Source organism: Zootoca vivipara, chromosome 5, assembly GCF_963506605.1.
Source record: "Zootoca vivipara chromosome 5, rZooViv1.1, whole genome shotgun sequence".
NCBI classification, from domain to species: domain Eukaryota; kingdom Metazoa; phylum Chordata; class Lepidosauria; order Squamata; family Lacertidae; genus Zootoca; species Zootoca vivipara.
The window spans coordinates 42,095,369-42,116,741 of NC_083280.1; the positions used below are offsets into that span (position 1 = coordinate 42,095,369).

Below are 21,373 nucleotides of genomic sequence, written 5' to 3' on the forward strand. Positions count from 1 at the left end.
CATATTAAGAGGTGAGGCTCTTGTGGTAGCTCCGAAACTAGATACTCTGCCTGGAAACCTTGATGAACTATCAAGAGTATAGTTTGCTAGAAGGGAAGGGTGATGTTACTGCTGACGTGGTGGGTGAGGGTGATGCTCACAGTCCACAAACGACTCCTGAGACATGGGATGATCTGCGAAGAGAGCAGGTGCCACGGCTGCCTTTGCTTCAGCAAAACTGAGTGAAGAGGCAGGCTCTGAACCTTGAGACATGGAATGTTTGTGTGTGTGTGCAACTCTCTGCTACTCTAGAGGAGCACACAATCTTTGCCCTAAATTTGACCCTTCTACATCAGAAAATCTTTCAGCGGCTCTTTTTCAGTGGGAACAACAGAATGATCCTATTTGCTTTTCCATCTTTGTAAGACTGCAACCACCCCCCTGTTCCTACCAAAGCCACACTTTTCTCCTTGTCCACCAAGTTAGCCCCACTCTATACCAGAACTGGGTTCAGGTCCCACCTTGGGCAAAAGATTCCTGTATTGGACTAGATGGCCCCTGTGATCCCTTCCAACTCTACAGTCCTACGAAATAATAGCTATAATAAAGGATATATTCCAGCTTGAGAAGACTAGAGGTGAGCAGAACATCTTGGTACCTTGACTGCAAAAGCTGGCTTACAAGTGCTATACCCCATACTCTCATTTATGCATTACAGGCATTAACCAAATGGAGTATGAAATGATGTAGGATGAGAATTTACCTGCAGTATGGGGTTGAAGAACACATTTCAGTTAGGCAAAAGGCACTGAAGGAGGGTACAAAGCAGGGCTGGTAAGAGATAAGGCTGAGGACAGGGTGTGACCTGGGGAGAGTCCCAAAGACTAGAGCCCACATCTGGCCCCTGGGATTGAGCTTCCCAATCCCTGTTGCAGTCAAAGTGTTGCCTTGCAAGGAGCTATTGGAATTGAGCATTTTAATGTATTGACCTAGAGATAAAGCAAAGGAAACTCTGGTATTCTTCAGAGCAGAAATTTAACAGATGGTGTACAAGCTTTAGAGGAAGACAAATGGTGTCCCTTGGGATTATGATAGATAAACAAGGAGAAGTAGGGCAGTTATTTAAGAGAATGAAGCAATGCTTTCCTGGCTACAGCAAAGGGAGTGCAGGCCTGTTTTCCATGCTTTTGCCCAAGACCTGGAGTTGGCATGAAAAGCCACTTCTCACTTGGAAACAAAAGGCTATAAGGAGGAGCTAGGGAATTGTCACCCCAGATGCCTGGAAACGGGGGGGGGGGGGAGGCAAATCATTCCAAACCTGTGTGGTGCCAGCCACCCTTTGCCAGTAAAATACTTACAAAACCTGCTTGAAAACGGCTCCTGCTAGACTCAGGTCTCTAGCTTGACCACTAAACATTAGGAATGTTAAGACAAGGGCTTTTGGTGCCCCCTCACACCAGAACCTTTAATGTACGTTTGCCCCTTTCTCAAAGACATACTCAAAAGCTACACGTGAAAGGGGTTGATTTAATGTAAAACAAGAACATTTTATTTCTCCCTGACAGATGCTTGATGTCAAAACTTCATATATATATTTTGTCTGGACGTGGAGGACAAAATTGCTCAGTGTGCACAGGTGACAGGTGAGCAGTGCGCTGACCTGCCCTTCGGACTGCCAGCCCAAAGCCAGCTGGTGCTGGTTACAAACAGCAACGGGTCTGGAACAACAGATCTGGGATAATGACCAGACAGACATGAATACAAGAGGGAGCAGATGGTACGATGCTGTTGGCTGCACAAACATGCACTGGGGCCCCCTGTGCTGGACCATGCATAAGGAAGGGTAGGCACTTCCAGCAGGAAGGGGGATTGACCGTGGGGCACCCCCTCCCTCTGGGCATTACCCCATGAAAGTAAGATTTGAGATGGTGAGGACGTTGCCCTGCTAAGATGACCCACAGGGAGCCACACGCACCACCACTTCGCGGTTGCCTTCTCGTTTCCTCCTCTTTTGCTGGGCCTTCCCTGCTCAGCTTTCTCCGCGTTTTGGCGCCACCTCTCAAGCACAAAGGGCTGCTATCTGAACCACAAGCCCTGGAGGTAGGGGGTAGTTGATGTGAGACAGAGAAGCAGGTGCCATCACGCACACATGGATCTTGTCACAGTCGGCTGTCATGCTGCAGACCTAAGAGAGGAGGAGAAACAACAAAAGCTTTTCAGCACAGTAAACCAGATGCAGGGGACCTCTTTGACCCTGCCACAGTGTTTCGTGCAGCCCCCTGTATTTATGTGATAGTTCAGGGCCAGGCCCCCTCCACACAGCACTTGGAAAAAAGCACAGGGCCATTGCGCGCAGAGCCAAGTGTGCCCTAAGCGCATTCCTCTCAAGAGCCTGTTGGTTTTGAAGTAAAACGTGGCCACTCCAAAAACAACATGGCGGTTTACAGCTTCTTGAGAATGATATAAAGGTCTGTAGAACTATAAAAGCTGGTGAATGGGAAGTACATTAAAAACCATCACCACCACCACCCAAGAACGACCTGGCAGGAAGCCCTGAGCTTGCAGAATGCTGGTGGTAGCTGAGCCTAAAAAGGAGAGATTGGGGAAAGGAAATGTCTAAAGCGGTAAAGAAGGGCGAAGGCTAATCATCCCTGAATCACCTTTTAATAAGAGCACCTTGAGACTAGGAATGTTCATGTGAGAATTGGGGATGGGGCAGAAAAGAAATGGAGGAAAGGGGGAAATTATTCACTTGCTCAAACACCTGACAGCTCATATGGAAGGGAAGGGGGAGGGAATGCCTTCACAACCTCCAGAATTAGAGTGCTTCCCATAAAACAAAAACAGGTTCCCAAACTTATTTACCCCACAGACCACTACGAAATTGCTAAGGGTTTTGAAAAACCTGATTTTTCTACTTGCTGCAACAAGTGTAATATGATATGCTAGATGATGCACAATTTAAAACTGCATTTTCATTGCTTCTTTTTTACGGTTTCAGAATGTAACACAATAAAATACAATATAAACAGTAAAAGCAGCAATGAAAAAGCAATAGGAATATTTAACGTGATAGATATGCCGTCTCCCATCTTCAACCACAATCTACAGATGTTGTGGACTACCTTATTGAAACTTGCAGACAACAATTTGGGAACTCCTGCTTTAAAGGATCTGGTTCTGGAGCTGGCAGCTGCTAGAGCATTATAGCACAGCAGGGAGAAGGTTGACCCGTGATAATGGGTGCTCATATAAAATATAACCATTAAAATATAATAACTCCTCTTTCAGATTATCTGGCGCCATGAACAAGACAATTCCCCTTTAGGGGTTGGGGAAACACATTTTGTGGTTGGTCCACTTATTCTAAATGTGATACTATCAGAAAGCCAATTTCTCCCTCTCAAGAATACATGGAACCGGATGAACATTAACACTGGTTTCCACAGCACAGAATTGCTTCTTTAAAAAACCACCAAAGTTTCACATTCATGAAATGAGACATGCTATTTAAAACAACAACAAAACACCACCGCACAATAGAGCTTCAGTACTGGGATTGCACAGCAAAGGGGTGAAGGACCACTGAAGAAATAGAAAAATCCCATATACCAAGAAGTTAACAGAATGGTATTTGTGTGTGTGTGTGTGTGTGCGCGCACACACACATATGCAGAGACTCGTGTGCCTAGCTCACAGCTGATGTACATAGCTTCATGAGAGGCCAGCAGTGCTAAGAACACAGCAACACATGCCACTCACCTGTGGGCGGGGCAAGGCCATGTTGCCACTCATGTGATGAGAGGTGTGAAGTTGGAATTATCATCTGAACCCTTTTCGCTATCTGCTGACGGTTTTCTCCTCCTCCCACCTGCAATGTCAAGTAGTACACTGTTGCAGACCATCACCCAGCTTTAAATGGCAATGGGAGGGTACAAGACCCTTAGGGCCTAACACATCGGCCACGACTTCACAGGCTCAGGGAATTTCAAGCAGATTGGTGGCTGGTGAATCTACAGCCTTCCTCCCTAGGAGCTGCGCCCCACCATCCCTCCCCAGTGGTGAGCAGGACTACGCTCAAGTGGTCACAAGTGCACAGCTGCCCCTCATTTATCCCCTCCAGGGCCTTTGATGTGACTTACTAAGGGTCCGGAGTAACTTCTTGCCCAGGGGCTCCTCTGGGCCACTTGGGGATATGCTCATCTCCATTTCTCTGTTTGAAGTTTCAGGTTCTAGCCTGAAAAGGCAGCCCTCGTTTTCTGCAAGGCAACAATATCCAAGATAAGGTACAACACTCTTCTCTCCCTGTTCCTGGCCCACCTAAATGCCACCGTGCTGCCAACATACTTACTCTGCTGCGTGCTGGTCTCTAGGCAGCCTGCCACCTCCTCCTGGATGTGAGGGATTCCCTCCATGTGCAGGAACACGGAGTCTGTTGGGCTCTTAAGATGCAGGTCTGAGTGGCTAACTGCAAGGTTCAGAAGGAGAAACCACCACAGCAAATGTGCCAGGACATGTGTACATTTCAAGCGTGGGATACAGGGTGGCAACAAACAGGGCTGGTGCTAGGGCTTTTTGCGCCCTAGGCAAAATCACCTCCTGGCGCCCCTGCGTCCCCTCCATAGGCGGGAGGAGCGCAAGCCAAAAGGAGAGCTCAGCGCCCTCCCGCCTATGGAGGGCATGCTGTGAGCTCTTCAGCGGCTTCAGCTACAGCCGCCACTCGCTCGTTGCAGCCACTGAGGAGCTCACACAGTGTCCCCTCTATAGGCGGGAGAGCGCTGAGCTCTCCTTTTGGCTCGCGCTCCATAGGACCTCCATAGGCAGGAGGAGCGCGAGTGCGCGCCATGGGAGGGTGGCGGTGGCGCTGGGGTTTTGCGCCCCCTCCATTTACGCGCTCTAGGCAACTGCCTAGTTCACCTAAATAGACCCACCGGCCCTGGCAACAAATCAGCGTGAAAGATGACCAGGGCTAAAGTCAAAGGTGGGCTGTTAACAGTTAATTTAGCTTTCTCCCATTTGGCCTGGTTTTAATTCACATTGAGCCTTTGTTCACGTTGAGCCTTTGTTCCAGGATGGGCGCACAAGCAATTTACACATGCAAAATCTTTTTGTCAAAATCGGCAGTGAATGTGCTTCACCACGGTGTTCATTACTGTACACCATTGCACGGTCAGAACATGCCTCAAGCTGTACCTACTTCTCTCGTGCAGGAGGATGGCAGGGTCGTCCTTGGGGGTCTGTGGAGTGCCTCTGACGGTGGGTGCCTTTGTGGAATCGGCATCATTGAAAACCTCCATGTCAGGGGTCTGGGGTGAGCTATCCATGTGGCTGGCAGCCAGCGCATTCTGGTACTGCTGCCGTGTGATCTGGGCATGGGAGAGAGGGACCCATATATTCAGATGACTCGCTTTTGTTCATCATCGCCAAAATCTACCTTGCATCTTCTGCTACAACCCACATCCCCATCCCTTTGCAACTCAACTACTGGAAGTTCTTCCATTTCACTGCAACATCTCTTCCGCCTTTACTATCTTTAAAACTGTGCCACCTTCATGCCCTGCTAGTGGCTTTCCCATTGGCACCTGGTAGGAAACGGGGTGTTGGTCTGGTCCAGCAGCATCCGTCCTCAGGGAAAGACAGCTGTGTCTCAGCAACCAAAGGATAACAAGGATGCCTGAACCTGCCTCAAAACAAACATGTCTACAGAAGCCCAGAGCCTTGCAAGTTCTGTGTGATGTGCTATTTGTCAACCCTCTCCCTTCCATCTTTGTTTCTTTATCAAACATTTATCAGCCCTGCTTAGGGAACCTTTTAATATCTGATGAATTATTGTATTTTAACATTTTGCTGGAAGCCGCCCAGATGGGTGGGGTAATATATTATTATTATTGTTGTTGCTGCTGCTGCTCTGCCTTTTCATTTCCGTCCACCTAACTCAAGGCTGAAATCTCACCAGGGATCAGCTCTCTGTTCTGCATGCTGTCGATGTTACTTGACTGTTCAACTGATTAACAGCTTTTACATATAGGACAGCCTTGTACCACAAAATGCCCAAAGAAGCGGCCAGGAGTCTGCACTTGCGCCAGTCACCCAGTCCAGCAGATACCTTGACAAACTGCACATCACAGAGGATGTGCACGGAGTAATCTGGCGTGTAGATGTTGTTGCTGCTGCTGTAGAGCTGGGTACTGCTGCCTCCATAGTCATTGCGCTCTCGGATGGGGGACTCACCCGAGCGGTTTAATCCACTGCAACGGGATGGTGACTGATTCACTAGAGACAAAGAGGAAGCAGTGAGCAAAACCATTATCCCTCCCAGTGAAGAGGCTATGGCTAAAGTGCAGGCTCTTGGGGAAGCATTTCTCAAGTCCCTCCTCATGTAAATTTGGCCACAATCACCTCCAGCCATGAAATCCACGGCAGTCTCAGCCCAAAACATTTTGCAGGCGGACAAAATGTACCTTTTCTGTTTCCATACAGCTGTCAACTAGGCTGACAGGTGAATCTTCAAACCATGTTGATGTGATCAGAGTCCTCTATTGGCCCTGAAGCAGCAGGCTTCATGAAGTACATGCAGATGGGAGTGGCTGGGCAACTTAGGAGGAACAGCTCTCCACTCCATTCTGCTACCCGAAGTAACTGACTCACTTTGCCTAACGATAGGGCTGGCCTGACCAGGGTAGCTTCTGGGGTTAATGTCACAGGCTTGCTCAAGGAGAAAGAATGCTGAGCAGGGCTGGGGCATGGCAGATAATAAATACAACAGGCAGCAGGGTTGAAGGGAGCAGCTTGCTTACGGAAGGATTTTGCCCCCACCCAACCCCTGCTTTAAACCAACATCTGCTCTTCCAAAAAAGCCAACAGCACGCAAGCCCACACCATGCTTCTCAAGCTGATTTGCTGCAAGACTATGCAGAAAGGATATTAGCAAGAGGAAAATTTGAGGGATTATTCACATGATGTGGATTCAGGTCACCACTGTAGCTCTGCCTGCTTCAAAAATAAGCAGGCTTGATGGGGAATAGAGCAAGAAGAGATTGAAGTAAAAACTGGAGAAACTGCTGGCTCTCTCTTGCTTGACAAGGAACAGAAATGGCTCAGTTTTTCCAAATGAGCCTGAGAGCATGTAACCGAGTCACTGAATAACATAGACACAACCCTTTGCAGGTTTGAGTGGCACCTTTGTCTACAGCAGTTTGGGCAGCACTGAGAACAAGAAGTGGGTTGTTGATCTGCTTAATTTCTTCTCCTGGTAGAAATTTGGGCACCTCAGTGGAAGATCTGCCTGTTTTAGCATGCACCCATCAACATGTTGAGGTGTGTGACCCCCACACGCTAAGAGAAGTGACTTTAATCAGGGCTCTAGTCAGCCTGGAACAGGAACCTGCTAGTACTGTTCAGGGGAGACCTTTTCCTACTCCATGCTGAAACTTTCCCTCCATATTGCTTTATGGTGCTCAAGGGGCTGGTTTAGGCATTGGTGATCAGCTGCCAAACTGAACAACTTATTACAATGTATTAAGGGGGTAGGTTTCTGAAAATTGAAAAGTAAGCATCCTCTCTCCTCTTCCACTCACTCCTCAAACTTCCCTGTGCAGTACAGGGAGGGGAGCTCACCTTGTTCATGAATGGCAATGGAACCCACCTGAGAGGTGAAAAAAGCAATGCCCACACCCTATTTAAGATTGTGTCTCTCCCGCCTATGAATAGCACCAGCCTAAAACCTATTAACACAGCACTTATAGCATTGGATTTCACTTCAGTATCCTTTGCTACTATCATTTTCCTCTACAACGCTGCCAACACCACACCTTCCTGTTTTCTTATTACTGCCAAAACTGGTTAACACTCTTTTCTTTCATTCTCTCCACTAACTAAGATTCATATTTTTAGCTTCATGTTTTCTGCAGCCTTATCCCCACCCTGTCTTTTGATTATTCTATCTTGCAACATTTCATATCACGTTCTCCACTTTTCTAATTCCCTTGATCCTAATCTCTTTCTTTCTTTCTTTCTTTCTTTCTTTTTTCTTTCTTGCCATAGCACATCAAACACCTTGTAGGATACCTACTGCAGTAACAAGAAGAGATTTGTAGCCCTTAATGAGTATTTATGGCAAGAGCTTTCAGAGACTAGAGCCCACATCATCAGATGCAGAAATGTCTCTAACAGTGACTTAAAAAAAACACCTTACTGCTTCCACAAAATTTTCCCAACAACACCTCCCTGCAATCCCAATTTCCTAATATTTTAACTGCTGTTTGTGTAAGATTTACACAGGAAATGCATATTTACCATTTTCACATGCAATCCTTGCTTTCCCCCTCTTCTTTGACTGGCACTTTCTTAGCTCGTTTCCCCCCAAAAGAAGGTCCCTCTCAATTCAGGCACCATACACATTGCTTGAAATTCTATTATCGAAATGAGGAAGCATGCACAGCTCAGCTGCAATAGTGAGACCACAACCCATCTCGTAAGGAGGTATGTCCCTAGACCCTAATTTTAGAACTGGCCAATTGAGTGTATTCCTTGGAATCTGTAGAAACATATACAGCACATTTCTGCATATGCACACATTTGTATATGGATGTGTATGCACATATTCTGCATATGCACACATGCATATTTGTAGGCAATATTTATTGTTTGCAGCTCCTCTATGTGTATGAAAAATTATGGGAAAGTGGCTATCCCTGCTGTTTTATGTGCAGCCTTTGATGTAGATCACCGCTCAGCACAGGCACATAGGTAACAGTTATGGAGAAGCACAGCACATGCAAAAATATGAAGAGTGTTCATTTCTGCACGCATGCAGAGTATATGCCGATATGTGGAATTAGAGGAAGAGCTCGCATTTAAGCACAGAATCATGAGGTTGCAGGATAGTGTAGTGTGTATTCTTCCATACTCTAAGGTGCAGGGCTGGAAAAAGGATCAGCAGGCAGCAGCATGGGAACTCTTGCTGGGTGCTATGTATACAGTTACCTGGGGAGCCAGCCAGAGATTCCCCTCTGCTGAAGGCGAAGGTACGGGACACGGACACAGGCACTAGATGGGGGCCCAGAATCAGGAGACAAAAACCAGGGGGCAGGAGAAGGAGCAAGGGAAAGGGTTTAGAAGGAACAGAAAAGAACTAGGCTGGATAGACAACAGTATTACAGCTCGGAAAGTTGCAAGCTGCTTACAGATATAGAGTGGAGCTGTCTTTCCTGCAGCTATTTATAAAGGGAACAGATAGAAGGGTCCGGCAGGCAAACTGCCAGATCTAGATCAGGGCCTAAGTATTCGTAGTATTGTAGGGTTATATTATGGAGAACCCTCTCCAGACTGGGCGGGGTGGGGAGTATAACCAGAATAAGGACCCTGAAAGGAGATTTCACTCCGTATGCTACCAACATTATTTCACAGACACAACGCCTCACCTAACATCATATTTAGGGCCAACCACACTTTTGTTTGCTGTGTGATTTCAAATCATAGGTCAGGGGTAGGCAACCTAAGGCCCGTGGGCTGGATGCAGCCCAATTGCCTTCCAAATCCGGCCCACGGATGGTCCATGAATCAGTGTTTTTACATGAGTAGAATGTGTCCTTTTATTTAAAATGCATCTCTGGGTTATTTGTGGGGCATAGGAATTTGTTCATTTTTCTCTCTCAAGATACAGTCCGGCCCACCACATGGTCTGAGGGACAGTGGACCAGCCCACGGCTGAAAAAGGTTGCTGACCCCTGTCATAGGTGCTAGAGGGGTTTTGTTTGTTTGTTTGCTGAATCTGCAGATTGACATTTGTTCCGATTCTGGGTAAAGCTGGTGGGACCAGAAAAAGAAGAAGCAACGGCCCTCTTGGACCCATGATTTGAAATCATGGGACAAATGGAAAAAGAGGTTTTAATAAATATGTCATGAGCATTTGTTATAGAACCATGATGCAACTCCACCAATAACCACTGGGCGGCACCAAAAATATACATTATGGTATGCCGACAGGAGCAGGGTTGTTTCTCGGCATTCAAGAGAGATTATGGACCCAAGGTTAGGGGCCAATACTATTATTCCTACAGATTTTCCTTATTTGCATGGAGCATTACTGTCTTGAGGGAGAAGGTGGGTGTTCTGCATGTGAGCAGGGATATTTGTTATGCACACACAATGCATGCATACTTGGTCAAGTGACCACACATATTAAGGTATGTGCAGGACCAGCTCCAGCTTTTTCTGGACCCAGAACAGGAGAGATGTGGGCAGGAGAGGATTAGGGCTCCTCCACTTCATTGCCTCTTGATTGGCTGTCGAGACAGAGGAAGTGAATGAAGAGATAGGAAGGTGGGATGAAGAGCTGGATGCGGCCGAGGTTAGGACCCTTGAAAATAATGGCCAGCAGAGTCTCTGGGTGCAGTTTGGGAAAACTAGGACTGCCTGTTCTGGGCTGGGAAGGGGGATAGTGACAAGGGGCAGGGAATGTGAGAAAGAGGAGTGGTAGGAAGTCCAGTCTTCTATCCATAGACTAGGTGTTTCAGGGGATGTCCTGCCTCAGCTGTCCTGCTCCACATTAGCCACATCAGCAAAAGATTAGGTCAGGGAGAAAATACGTACACAAGAAAGACGACCCGGCCAGGCTGCCCATTTTGCGCACGTCGTTATCTGAAAATACAGGAGGCAGATGGAAGGTGAGTCTCAAGTCTGAGCTTTGTAGTACCAGCCCTACCCAGTACAGGGAGGAGACCCTTTCTCTGAAGGGTATGGAAAGCCAGGGTGGTCATACCAGTTGCAGCCTGCCTGGACTAGCCACAGATGATTGGCAGTCCCTGCTACAGAGATGCTTTTAGTGTATCTCACAAAGTCTGCCAGCTGACAAGGATAAGAGAGCACCCCTCTCACAGACACTGCTCCTTCTGACTTTCCATTAATGTTTCCCATACTGCCGTTCCAAAAATGTTATTGGGGGCGGGGGGGGGGCTTGTTCTTGCACATCTACATGAGAAGCCATATAGATTGCTGCCAACCATGTGACTTCCACTTAACCACTGGCCATTTCCCTCTGGTAAGGCTGTTCAAACTGTACATGCTCAGGTGGCTGCAGCACAGAATTTGAGTTCATGAATACCTGAAGTCAAAACACTGTACTTGGGGGAAGCGTTTAGGCCTTATGGAGAAGAGCATTTGATGGTGTGGGCTTAGCGCCTCCCAAAAGCTCAGGGCAAGGGCCAGAAATGAAAGGCTGCCAAGTTGGGCAGGGGTGGGGGAACTGCCTTTTAGCAGTGGGCAGAGCAATGAACCTAAATTTCACCCTTGTACAGTAGGCTAGTTTCTGCACACATCCCTCCACCTCTCTCTACCTTCCATATGGGGAAGCAAGAGGCATTATCAGAGTTCAAGGGACCCTCAAGGAGGGTGCTGTCTGGGGAAGAATCCTAACAGGCCAGATAGACAGGCTGGGAGGACTACGGCTGGCCCCCAGGCTTGTTTAGCAGAGTTACCAAGCCTTCTCCATTACTTTTGCTCTACTTTCAGACCTTTGCATTCCCTCTTCTTTTGTTCGCTTTCTGCCCTATTACAATTTGCTAACTCTGCATTTCTGTGAAAAGCCAAATGCTGCCGTCAGCAAAAGCGCCTTCCTTGGGGCTTCCCTCAACTCATTCTGTGGCTGGCTCTGTATTTTTACCTGAGCAGACAACAGCCATGATAGCTGGGACTCCGTAGTATGTGAAGGCTCCATTCTCAAAACGCAGGCCTTCCTTCCCCACTTCCACCTCCACCTTCCCCTGAAGAAGCATAAAAAGAATGGAAAGGCAACTCAACCCTTGTCCTCACAATCTTTGGTCATTCATTAAAAAAGAGAGAGGAAGGAAAACAAAGCCAGTGCACCTTAGCAAAATTGCTTTGAACCGAAACAAAGACTGTTTGCTCAGATAGTGTGGATGTTCCTTCATAAAAGTAGAAAGCAGAAGGTGTGAGCCAAGGTTGTTGGGGCATCAGTAGGAAAAAACACAGGATAATGGGAGACACAAACAAGTTAGGAGTGAGGGCCCCTTGACAAACAGAGAGCCCAGACCTGATAGGCTTGAAGTGACTGCCTGATAGGAGTCTGAAGCATCAACAGAAGGGACACAGGAAGAATGATTCCAGCGTTGGGGGTTAAGGATAAAAGCCAGCCTTGGGCAGGGAGAAAAGTATACTGGAGTATCTAGTGGCTGGCTGCCATAAGCCAAGCTCAAGCTAACAAGATGTTTGTTTCCTCCAATATTGATTTGTAAACAACATATTAAAACAGAGAGAAAAGGTTAGTATTACCTGTTGGCAAGGCTCTGGCACACTAGTTTTCTTACAAACATCACTAAACTTGCAGTCTATTATAGATGAGGCTGAATATGCAGGTGAAAGTGTAGGGAAAGGCTGTGGCTCATCTGCCTTGGACACAGAAAGTCTCTGGTTCAATCCCCAGCATATCCAGGTAGGGCTGGGACAGACTCCTGCTTTAAACCCCGGAGAGTCACTGCCAGCCAGTGCAATACTGATCTAGATGCACCAGTGGTCTCGCTCAGTGTAAGACCATGGGCGTAGCCAGGGGGTGCGGGGGAGCTGCCCCCAATCAAGTAAATAAATTAAAAGACTTAACTGACCAATTGCATCACAGATAACTCGTTTCTGCCCCCCCCCCCCAATAAATCCTGCGATGCCCATGTGTAAGAGGACTTCCTATGGGTGGTTCGCCGGTAGCAAATTTAGAACATCGTCAACTTTAGCGCAAAAGGACTGGAATCCAACACTTTATTCCTTTATCTAGGCTGCAGCACTTTTAAAATCCAGCTGGGGAAGTAAGGCCTCGTAGATCCAAGGGGTGTGTGTGTGTGAGAGAGAGCTATACTTAGCAGTCTCTTCACTCTCCAGGACTATGGATTCTCAAGGAATGTTTGACCAACCTGTAGGATGAGCACGAAGTAGTCAACTGGCCGATTGCGCTGGAAGAGGTAATGTTCAGGGGCTCGCCTGTTCTTGTGGTCAAACTTCATCTCTTGGATGACGTGCGGGTGTTTGAGCAGCCGCAGCAGGATCTTCTCTGAGAGATACGGGGGCTTGAAGGGCTCGACCTCTGCAAGGGAAAAATGGGAAAGGAAAGCATTTTGAGGTTTGTGAGATGGGGCTTTACGCCTTCTATGACCTGCCAATGACAACCCAAAATGGTGACCAAGGGTGGCATGGAAACTCAAGGAGACAGAGGGAATTCTCCAGTTCGGAGACTGGAATCAGGCGGTGCAGGTTTGGCTTAGTTTTATTGGGGAAGCTGCTAGCCATGGCAAAATTTGTGCCCTGCACGCATCAACTTCTCTCTCCAGATTTAAAAAATGGGAGCTCAAATAATTTCCACTGTACCCGGCCTAAAGCAGGCCGAATCTTGAGCTGGGAAAGCTGAAGAGTATAGCTCCTTGAGGTATGCAGGCATCATGGCAGCTGACAGCACTGGCTCAAGGCAAAGACTGGACCCTCATCATTAAAGGTGCTTTGGAAAGGCTGGGTACCTGTGGCCATGAAGCGGTGGGTGGCCAGTAGCAGCTGCGGGGAGATCTTCACCTTCATCTCACTATCCGAAAGTCGGAAAATGGAGAAGTCATGAGGTTTCCGACCCCGGTGCGGGGCCCGTTCCTTCTTCCGATTGTCAGCTGAAAGTCAGGGTAGCAAAAACAGTGTTATGGCCCTGCTGATCTACAAATGGTGCCCTGTCTCCATCTCTTCTCCCCCTGAACCTGAAAGCAAAACAAAGCTGATGATTTCTGGGACTCTAGATAGACAGCTAGAAGATTTCAAGTGTATGCAACTCCTCTTCCCTTTCCTCAAATCTTTTATTCGTTGAGTGCATGATGGGCTGGGGGAAAGTTCTGAAACTGGAACCTCCTGTCTGCAAACTCAAGAATTCCTAAGACGGGTGACATTTGTGGATTTCTTGAGCCATCTTGATATTTTTATAGGGCAATGACCAGTAAAATGCAGGTACTGTACACATTTCCCCTGCTCTGCATACCAAGGAGTTCCCACTACACGTTCCAACGTTTCTTCTCTCAAGGGCAACACAGAGCAGTTGTTTTATAATATCTGACAAGCTGCACATCATGAAAGCACAGAAGTGCAGAAACTAGTTGTGGTGAGATGAAGGTATTCTGTACAACCTCAGGAGCAATCTGTTAATTCCTCTGTGCCTCAGAGCTGAATCATGACATTGAAACAAAGTCTGAAGACGTGGCTTCCTTGACAGCTTCCTTGACCGACAGCTCTTTCCCAGTGTTTCATTACTTAAGCCATTAGTATGTAACCCTTTAGCCAAACGGTTCTGATGCAGGAACATTGCCTCAGACCCTTGTGGGAAGCAGCAGCTTCACTTTCTGTCAAGCAACGAGACCCGTAATTCATAAAATCACAGTGAGAAAATTAAAACTGGCTCTGACTGAACTTGCTTCTTGTTTGAGGGTTGGGGGAGCAGTCACCTCTGTGCTTCAAAATACTCACTGTAGAGGTCTGTCTCATCCAGAATCTCAGATTTGATTATCTCTTCAATAACGTCCTCAAGAGTGACGATTCCCATCACTTCATAGAAGGGGTCTCCTTCCCCTTCATTATTCACCCGCTGCACAATTGCCAGGTGTGATTTACCTGCAATGAGAGAATGAACACAAGCAGGCTGAGCAGTAGTTCGAGTGAACTGCCCCACTGCACCCAACAAAAAGGAGTTAAAATATTTGAGGGCCCATTGACTCAAGTGCTCAGTTGGGTATCAATCCTCTCTTGAAATGAGTATGCAAAGCAAAAGTACTCCATTCTATCCCATCCGCGCCAAGGACAGGTAAGCAATGTATACCTAGGGAATACATTCTATTCGGTGTGGAATGAAAGGGCTGTGACCTGAATGGGAAGGTGTCATGATAGTTGGTACAGGTGAGAGGTCCATAACGGTGTGAAGGAAGAGAGTAATGTCAAGGAAACAACACTGATTCTGTGACAATACAAAACATACAATCAGGCGCCCTTCAGCAATGAACCAACCCGATGCCCCATCCTATTCTTACGCTGAAATCAAGATTAAAGTATTACAGAAAAGGCCATTAATTCAATAACTCTTCAATAAACACCCAAGGAACCATTATGGGTGCCCAGGAAGATGCTATGGGAGCTGACTAGGCTTCCAACTTCACAAGGCGTGTGAAACAGCTACAGTCGTACCTCGGGTTACGAACACCTCGGGTTATGAACAACTTGGGTTACGAACTGCGCAAACCCGGAAGTATTTTTGCCGCGCGCGCGAAAATAGTGCTTTGCGCATGCGCAAAATGGCGGTTCGGGACTTTTTTTGGGTTACGAACTTTTCGGGTTACGAACTGCGACCCGGAACGGATCGTGTTCGTAACCCGAGGTATTACTGTAATCATATGATTATTATTCTAATGTGATTAAAAAACAAACCCTGACATTCCATTTTTAACAGGGCCTGAGCACTGAAACAAAGAACGTAGGTCCAATGGTCCTGGAAGAAACATGTCAGGTTCCAGACTTACCTCTCATTTTCTATATGATTCTCTTCCCCTAGAGCATTGCACCTAACTCTGAGAAAATGCTGGCAGCTGCTCTTTTCCATGTATGCTGCTTTAAGAACATTTCAAAGCATCTAATTGGGGAATAATTTGCTAGGAAGTAGCACTACTGAGAGGAAAGCAAGCTGAACATGACTCAGCAAGATTGTGCTCGGCTTCATCAAAAGGAACAATGAAGACAGGCCATGAGATGTCATATTTAGCATTGGCTGCATCTCAGCTTCCATACTGTGGGTAGTTCTGAAAGCTGCTTTCAAATATTTCTCAGCAAAGTGGAGGTGAATGAGAGCCAAGATGCACAGATCTAATAAATGCTTAGCCTCGGTCTCTGCTGTTAAGAAGTGCAGACCCATTATCTGTTAAGACTGGGTCTGTTAAGCTTTTCCTACCCACCCTGATGCTTTCTGATCACCAACATGACAGCATTCAAAGGTGCAGCCTCCTCTGTGTGCCCATTTGTGTTAATACTAAATTAGGTGTGAGAACTCCTTTGAGTTCATTCCATCTGCTCACACAACTGGGTACGTTTCAATGTATGTACTAACCCCCTCATCAGTTTTTGAGAGAAGCAGTTATTGCTGTTTGCCCCAAGGCTTCTGAACTTCTTCAACTGTACTGCAGAGGCAACTTCCAAAAGATATTTAAAAAACAAACAAACGAAAAAAAACCATATAGGGCAAAATTCCCACAATTTCAGCTGCTGCAGCAGCTTTGGCACCAGATATCACAAGGTTCACAATAAAATTGTGAATGATGGTGACCCTGAACAACATCAATGGGTATTAATGATTTCCATATGGCCAGAGCAAAGCTGAACAGCGTCAGGGGAGCCTGTACTGCACACCTGGAGATTAAAGAAGGCAAATTCAAGACCAAACATAAAAACTCCCTGCTTTTCAAAAGGGCAGCTGCTTTAGATTGCCTGTGTCTGGCACAAACAGCTGCAACTCAGCCAAGTGACCCCTAGCATCACTGAGGGATGACTAAGTAGAACCACCACTGGACAAATCTTAAACATGGGATTACTCTGGTTCAGTGTGCACACATATCCCTAACAATTAAGGTGCACAATGCTAACTGATGAGAGGTACAATATTGAACACAAAATAAGTTGTCTGATGCTATGTTTATATAGCAAAACTACAACCTTAGTTCTCTCTCCCTAACAGCAGCACTGCAGGATGCCACATACTCATTCCCAATCCCAGTTAAGTCTAGTGCTATTTGGCCCATCTTTTTCATTTAGTTGGACAATCTATACTTGGAATGGGAAATATGTGGTCCTCCGGATGTTGTTGGACTACAGTTCCCATGATCCTTGACCACCGGCTGCCCTTGCTGGGGCTGATGGGAACTGGAGTCCAACAGCATTTGGAGTGCCACATTGGAATATTGGCTATATTGTTCCCTACTATTTCTTGCACCCTTTTCTGTTCTGTTTTCCCTCTAACAACCTGGTATCTAGCAAGCTGCAGATTCCTACTGTAGCTTTCCCCTCAAAGATACAATTTTCAGAACCCTTAGCCAACTATAGTTCCCAGGATTCTTTGAGGGAAGTCATGTCCTTGAAATGTGCACCAAATTTGCCTTAAATGCCTAGTGTGGATCTGTATATATGAGAGGTGCTGTTCTGTGTGATATTTTAAATTGGTGTAAGAGAAGCCAATTTAGCAGCTATCTTGTAACTGCAGGCAGGTGCACAGATCGCAATGGGAGGGGCTATTTTCAGTAGACTCTCTGCTGAGAACTGGTCCATAACTCAGTAGTAGAGCACATGCTTTTCAAGCAGAAGGTCTCAGGGTTAACTCTTAGTATTTCTAGATAGGATTAATAAAGAGCCCTAGCCAAGATCCTGGGGAACTGCTACCAGCACCAACCTAGATGGACCCATAGTCTGACTTGGTAGCTTCATATGCCCACAGCAAGTATATCATGCTGTATTCCTAACACTCAGCTGGAATAGGCAGATTATAGCATAGTCATCTTCCTTACAAGAGTTGCTGAAGGCAAGGAACTGGCAGACCAGGTTCAGGCTGCTGTGAAAGGAGGGCTAAATGGCAAATGCATGAATCACTCAGCTAAGAGCAGAATATTCAGTACATATGAGTTTATGCACAGTGGGTGCAGGGTTTTTTTTGGGGGGGGGGCTTAGGCCTACCCAGCAATGCATTCCTTCCCAAGCAGCTCCAGGAGAGCATTGCTTACTCAGTTAGGTCTAGGGAATATGAGGATTGCATGAGCCATGCATGACAAGAACACAGAAACAGACAGACCCACCCTTGCACCTCTCCCAGGAGTCCAGCCACATTACCTAGGCAGGACAAGACTAAGCTAAGACAACAGGGCAGGCCAGGGCAGGAGGGGGCAATGTGGAGTCCCAGGGTACCTCGCAAGCAGGGCACGCAGGGAGCAGAGAGGCATGTGATGCTGGCGGGAGGCGAGCGGCTGGGGCCCCGGGCCCTCACCCGTCTTGAACTCCTTGAGCAGAACATCTAGGCGGGTGTCATGGAAGACACAGTGCAGCGGGCGGCGGTAGAAGCGGGTGACCGTCTGCAGCGGGGTGCAGTCATCGGGATCCACGAAGGCCAAGTCCTTGACGAACAGCAAGTCGACAATGTTGTCGCGCCGCTCGCCTTCGTAGACCGGGATGCGTGTGTAGCCTGAGCGCAGGATCTCGGAAATGGTGGCAAAGTCCAGAATGGCATCCGAGTGCAACATAAAGCAGTCACTGAGGGGCGTCAGGATGTCCTCCACCATCTTGGTGCGCAGCTCCAGGGCGCCTTGCACCATGGCCAGCTCCTCGCTCACCAGGTCATGGGGCTCCGCAGCGCGCAGGGTCTCCAGCAGGCGCTCCCGCGTGGAGAAGATGCTCAGCTCCTGGCGCAAGGCCCAGTCCAGAAGGCGGCTGAGCGGGTAGCAGATCGGGAAGGTGGCGGCCATGAGCAGGCGGGTGAGGAAGAGCGTGTGCGCCGCGATGGCGAGCCCGTGGCGGGAACACACCGAGTAGGGGAACACCTCCCCGCCCAGGAAAACGACCCCGGTGCAGATGAGCACCGGCAGCCAGGGCACGCCTTGGCTTGCCTCGGGCAAGGGGCTGTGCACGGCCTGTAGCGAGGCGCACAACCAGCCCGCCAGCGCGGCGTTGGCGCCGGCCTGGCCGAGCAGCAGCGTGCACAGGAGGTAAGTGCCGCTCCCGCCGCGGCCGCGCGCCGCCTCCACCTTGCGCGCCTGCTCGCGCTCGGCGGCCGAGCCGCTGTTGCGCAGCACGCGCAGCTCCATCGGGTCGAGTGACAACACCGCCAAGCGAAGGCCGCTGAAGAGCGCCGACAGACCCAGCAGCACCAGCGCGCCCAGCACCCGCAGCCACCCCTCGGCGGGCAGCGGCACCAAGCCCGCCGACAAGCCCGCGGCCGGCGCCTGCACTTGCAGCGCGAAGCCGCCTCGCGCGCCGTGCAGCTGCCACGCGCGCCCGTCCCAGGCGCACAGTGAGAAGCGGCGCCCCTCGGGCCCGGCGCCGGACTCGCCCTTGCGCGGCTGCCGGACCCTCACCTCGGCCAAAGCCGAGCCGGCCGAGCCCCCGGGGAGCAAAGGCCCTAGCACCTCCACATCCGAGGCCCAGGCGCTGCGCTCCGGGCAGCGCTCCGCCTTGGTCGGCTGCTCGACGAAGACCAGCCGTCGCTCGATCTCCTGCCGCGGGCCGCCGCTGCCGTCGCTCGTGTTGCCTTCGGCCGCCGGCTGGAAATAGACGCGGAGCAAGAAGCGGGAACCCTCCACGGCCCGCAGCGCTCCCCCTTCGAGCCACACGCGCCCCGGGGCCGTGCTCTCCGGCCGCAGCCCCAGCAGCCACGCCGCTCCGCCAGGGGGCCGCGGCGATAGCGAGAAGAAGAGCAGCAGCACCGCGCCTCGGCTCCGGCCCCAGCAGCAGGCGCTGCGGCGCTCCAGCCCGGGCCCCAAGCGGCTCCAAGCCTGGCCGACCATCCTCAGCATCCCGTGCGCGCGGCTCCAAGCAGGGCTCCGAAGGGCAGCCACCGGCCGCACGTGATACTGCAGCGGCGGCGCGGGGGGTGGGAGCGGCTGCCGGGCCACGTGGGCGTGGGGCGGGCCGGCCAGCCCCTCGGTGTGTCTCATTGGCCGAGCGGCGCCCGGCTAGCCCGCCCACGGGCCCCCCGCGCTGTCCGGGGCCGAGAGCGTGCGCGGGCGAGGCGGGAGGCGTGCAGATGCTCGGCGCCCTCCGGATTCAGGCGGATGCAAATTGTTGACTTCGAGTCGGAGTTCGAGATTCCGCCCATCATCCGTTGGCCTGGTCCCTTGTGACGTCGCGGGACGGGGCAGGGGAGGGTGTTGTCCAAGGAGTTCGTTCGGCCGTCTGAGAAGGTGTCTTGGTGTACAGCAGAAGTACGGGTGCCGTGGGTCTCTGCTTCTCACATTGCTGCTCCCTTAGTGGGGTCGTAAGGCTTGGAGGAGGAGGAGGAGTAGAAGGAAATCGGATCCTGGAGCAAAGAGAGTAGTGGATTCTGTGCATATATTATAGCGGATGGGTATGAAGCTCGTGATTGCTGCCTAATTACTTGCTTTAATCCGCTGGACAAAATGAATGTAGACATGGGAGGTTTCATTTTTTAATGCAATGAAATAATATGAATTTGTCAAATCCTGCAGATACCGAGGGGCTCAATCAGACCTGACGAAAACAAGTAATTATTAACCCACAAGTGTGTTTTTAATCAGTGGTTCCCAATTAGGGGTCTGGGGATCCCTGGGAGTTCGTGGCCCCATCCCTTGCCTCCTGTGCAACTAATTTTTTGTCATTTTTCATAGTAATATCACAAATTTTATGGTCTGTTTTAGCGCTGTGCAATTTTTCAATATATTGGCCAAAATCGGTTGTGAAATCACACCACAATAACACTTTTTGACCTGACAATGTGCAGCAATATATCACTCCTTGTGCAAGGGAGACCAGGGCAGCTGATTTCAAGGTGCTGTCGGTATTGCACAATGATTTCAGCTGATAGCACTGCTGATCTGAGCTGTCTTCCCTCATGCTGAAGGCAATTCAGTCCTTTGCAGAAAAGACTGCTCTGTGTGTGCGTGTGTGAGAGAGAGTTGGTCATTTTGAGGGAAGAAAGGAAAACTAAATTTCTAGCCCAAACAAGGGTGGTTGTGCAAATTGGGAGAAGATGGTGTGGAAGTGGGGGCTGCATGAGTCATTCTCCTGGCATTGGCTGCCTGTTGAAGAACTGTCCATTTGCTACTAATTCCTTAGGGAAGGTTGTAGCTACAGTGGTACCTCTACTTACGAATAACTCTACTTACGAATGTTTCTACTTATGAACGGAGCTCCGTCCGCCATCTTGGAAGCGGTTTAGATAGGATTTTTTCTACTTACGAATTTTTAGATAGGGTTGCTTCGACTTACGAATTTTTTCTCCCAATGCATTCCTATGGGATTCGACTTACAAATTTTTTCGACTTACAATTGTGCGTTCGGAATGCATTAAATTCCTAAGTAGAGGTACCACTGTACATGGAAGAGCATCTGCTTTGCATGCAGAAGGTGTACTTGAGTTAATAATTCCTGGCATCTCTAGGTAGGCTTGTTAATGTCCCATCTGTAGCCCTAGAGAGTTGCTCCCAGTCAGTGTAGATAGTACTGTACTGTACCAAAATAGGTAGACCAATGGTGTGACTCAACATAAGGCAACTTGCTATATTCCTGTGCTTTTCTGTTAATAAGGCAAATACTACAAAGAGGCTATAAATGCTCAGATGTGAAGCACATCCAAAGTCCTACCTCACAATCTGCTTGTGCCATT

At 48.8% G+C, this 21,373-nt stretch overlaps 1 protein-coding gene across 1 annotated transcript; it reads right to left on the minus strand.

Moving 5' to 3' along the window:
* Positions 1-1,505: 1,505 nt before the first annotated feature.
* Positions 1,506-19,685, minus strand: CNNM1 (cyclin and CBS domain divalent metal cation transport mediator 1). Its single transcript, XM_035133728.2, has 13 exons — positions 18,023-19,685; positions 14,479-14,622; positions 13,497-13,637; positions 12,900-13,069; positions 11,642-11,741; positions 10,573-10,620; positions 8,965-9,027; positions 6,086-6,252; positions 5,177-5,345; positions 4,331-4,447; positions 4,122-4,238; positions 3,742-3,850; positions 1,506-2,164 (listed from the first exon to the last, which is right to left on the minus strand). Exons 1-12 carry the CDS (start codon positions 19,683-19,685, stop codon positions 3,771-3,773), a joined length of 2,979 nt encoding a protein of 992 aa, XP_034989619.2. The 3' UTR covers positions 1,506-2,164; positions 3,742-3,770.
* Between the last annotated feature and the right edge of the window lie 1,688 nt (positions 19,686-21,373).

Coding starts and splice junctions, on each gene's coding strand:
- CNNM1 (XM_035133728.2), bottom strand. CDS start 19,685: ATGAGACACACCGAGGGGCTGGCCGGCCCGCCCCACGCCCACGTGGCC. Junction 5,346..6,085: donor GTGATGTGCAGTTTGTCAAG/GTATCTGCTGGA, acceptor TCCCATGCCCAG/ATCACACGGCAGCAGTACCA. Junction 4,239..4,330: donor AGAGACCAGCACGCAGCAGA/GTAAGTATGTTG, acceptor GTTGCCTTGCAG/AAAACGAGGGCTGCCTTTTC.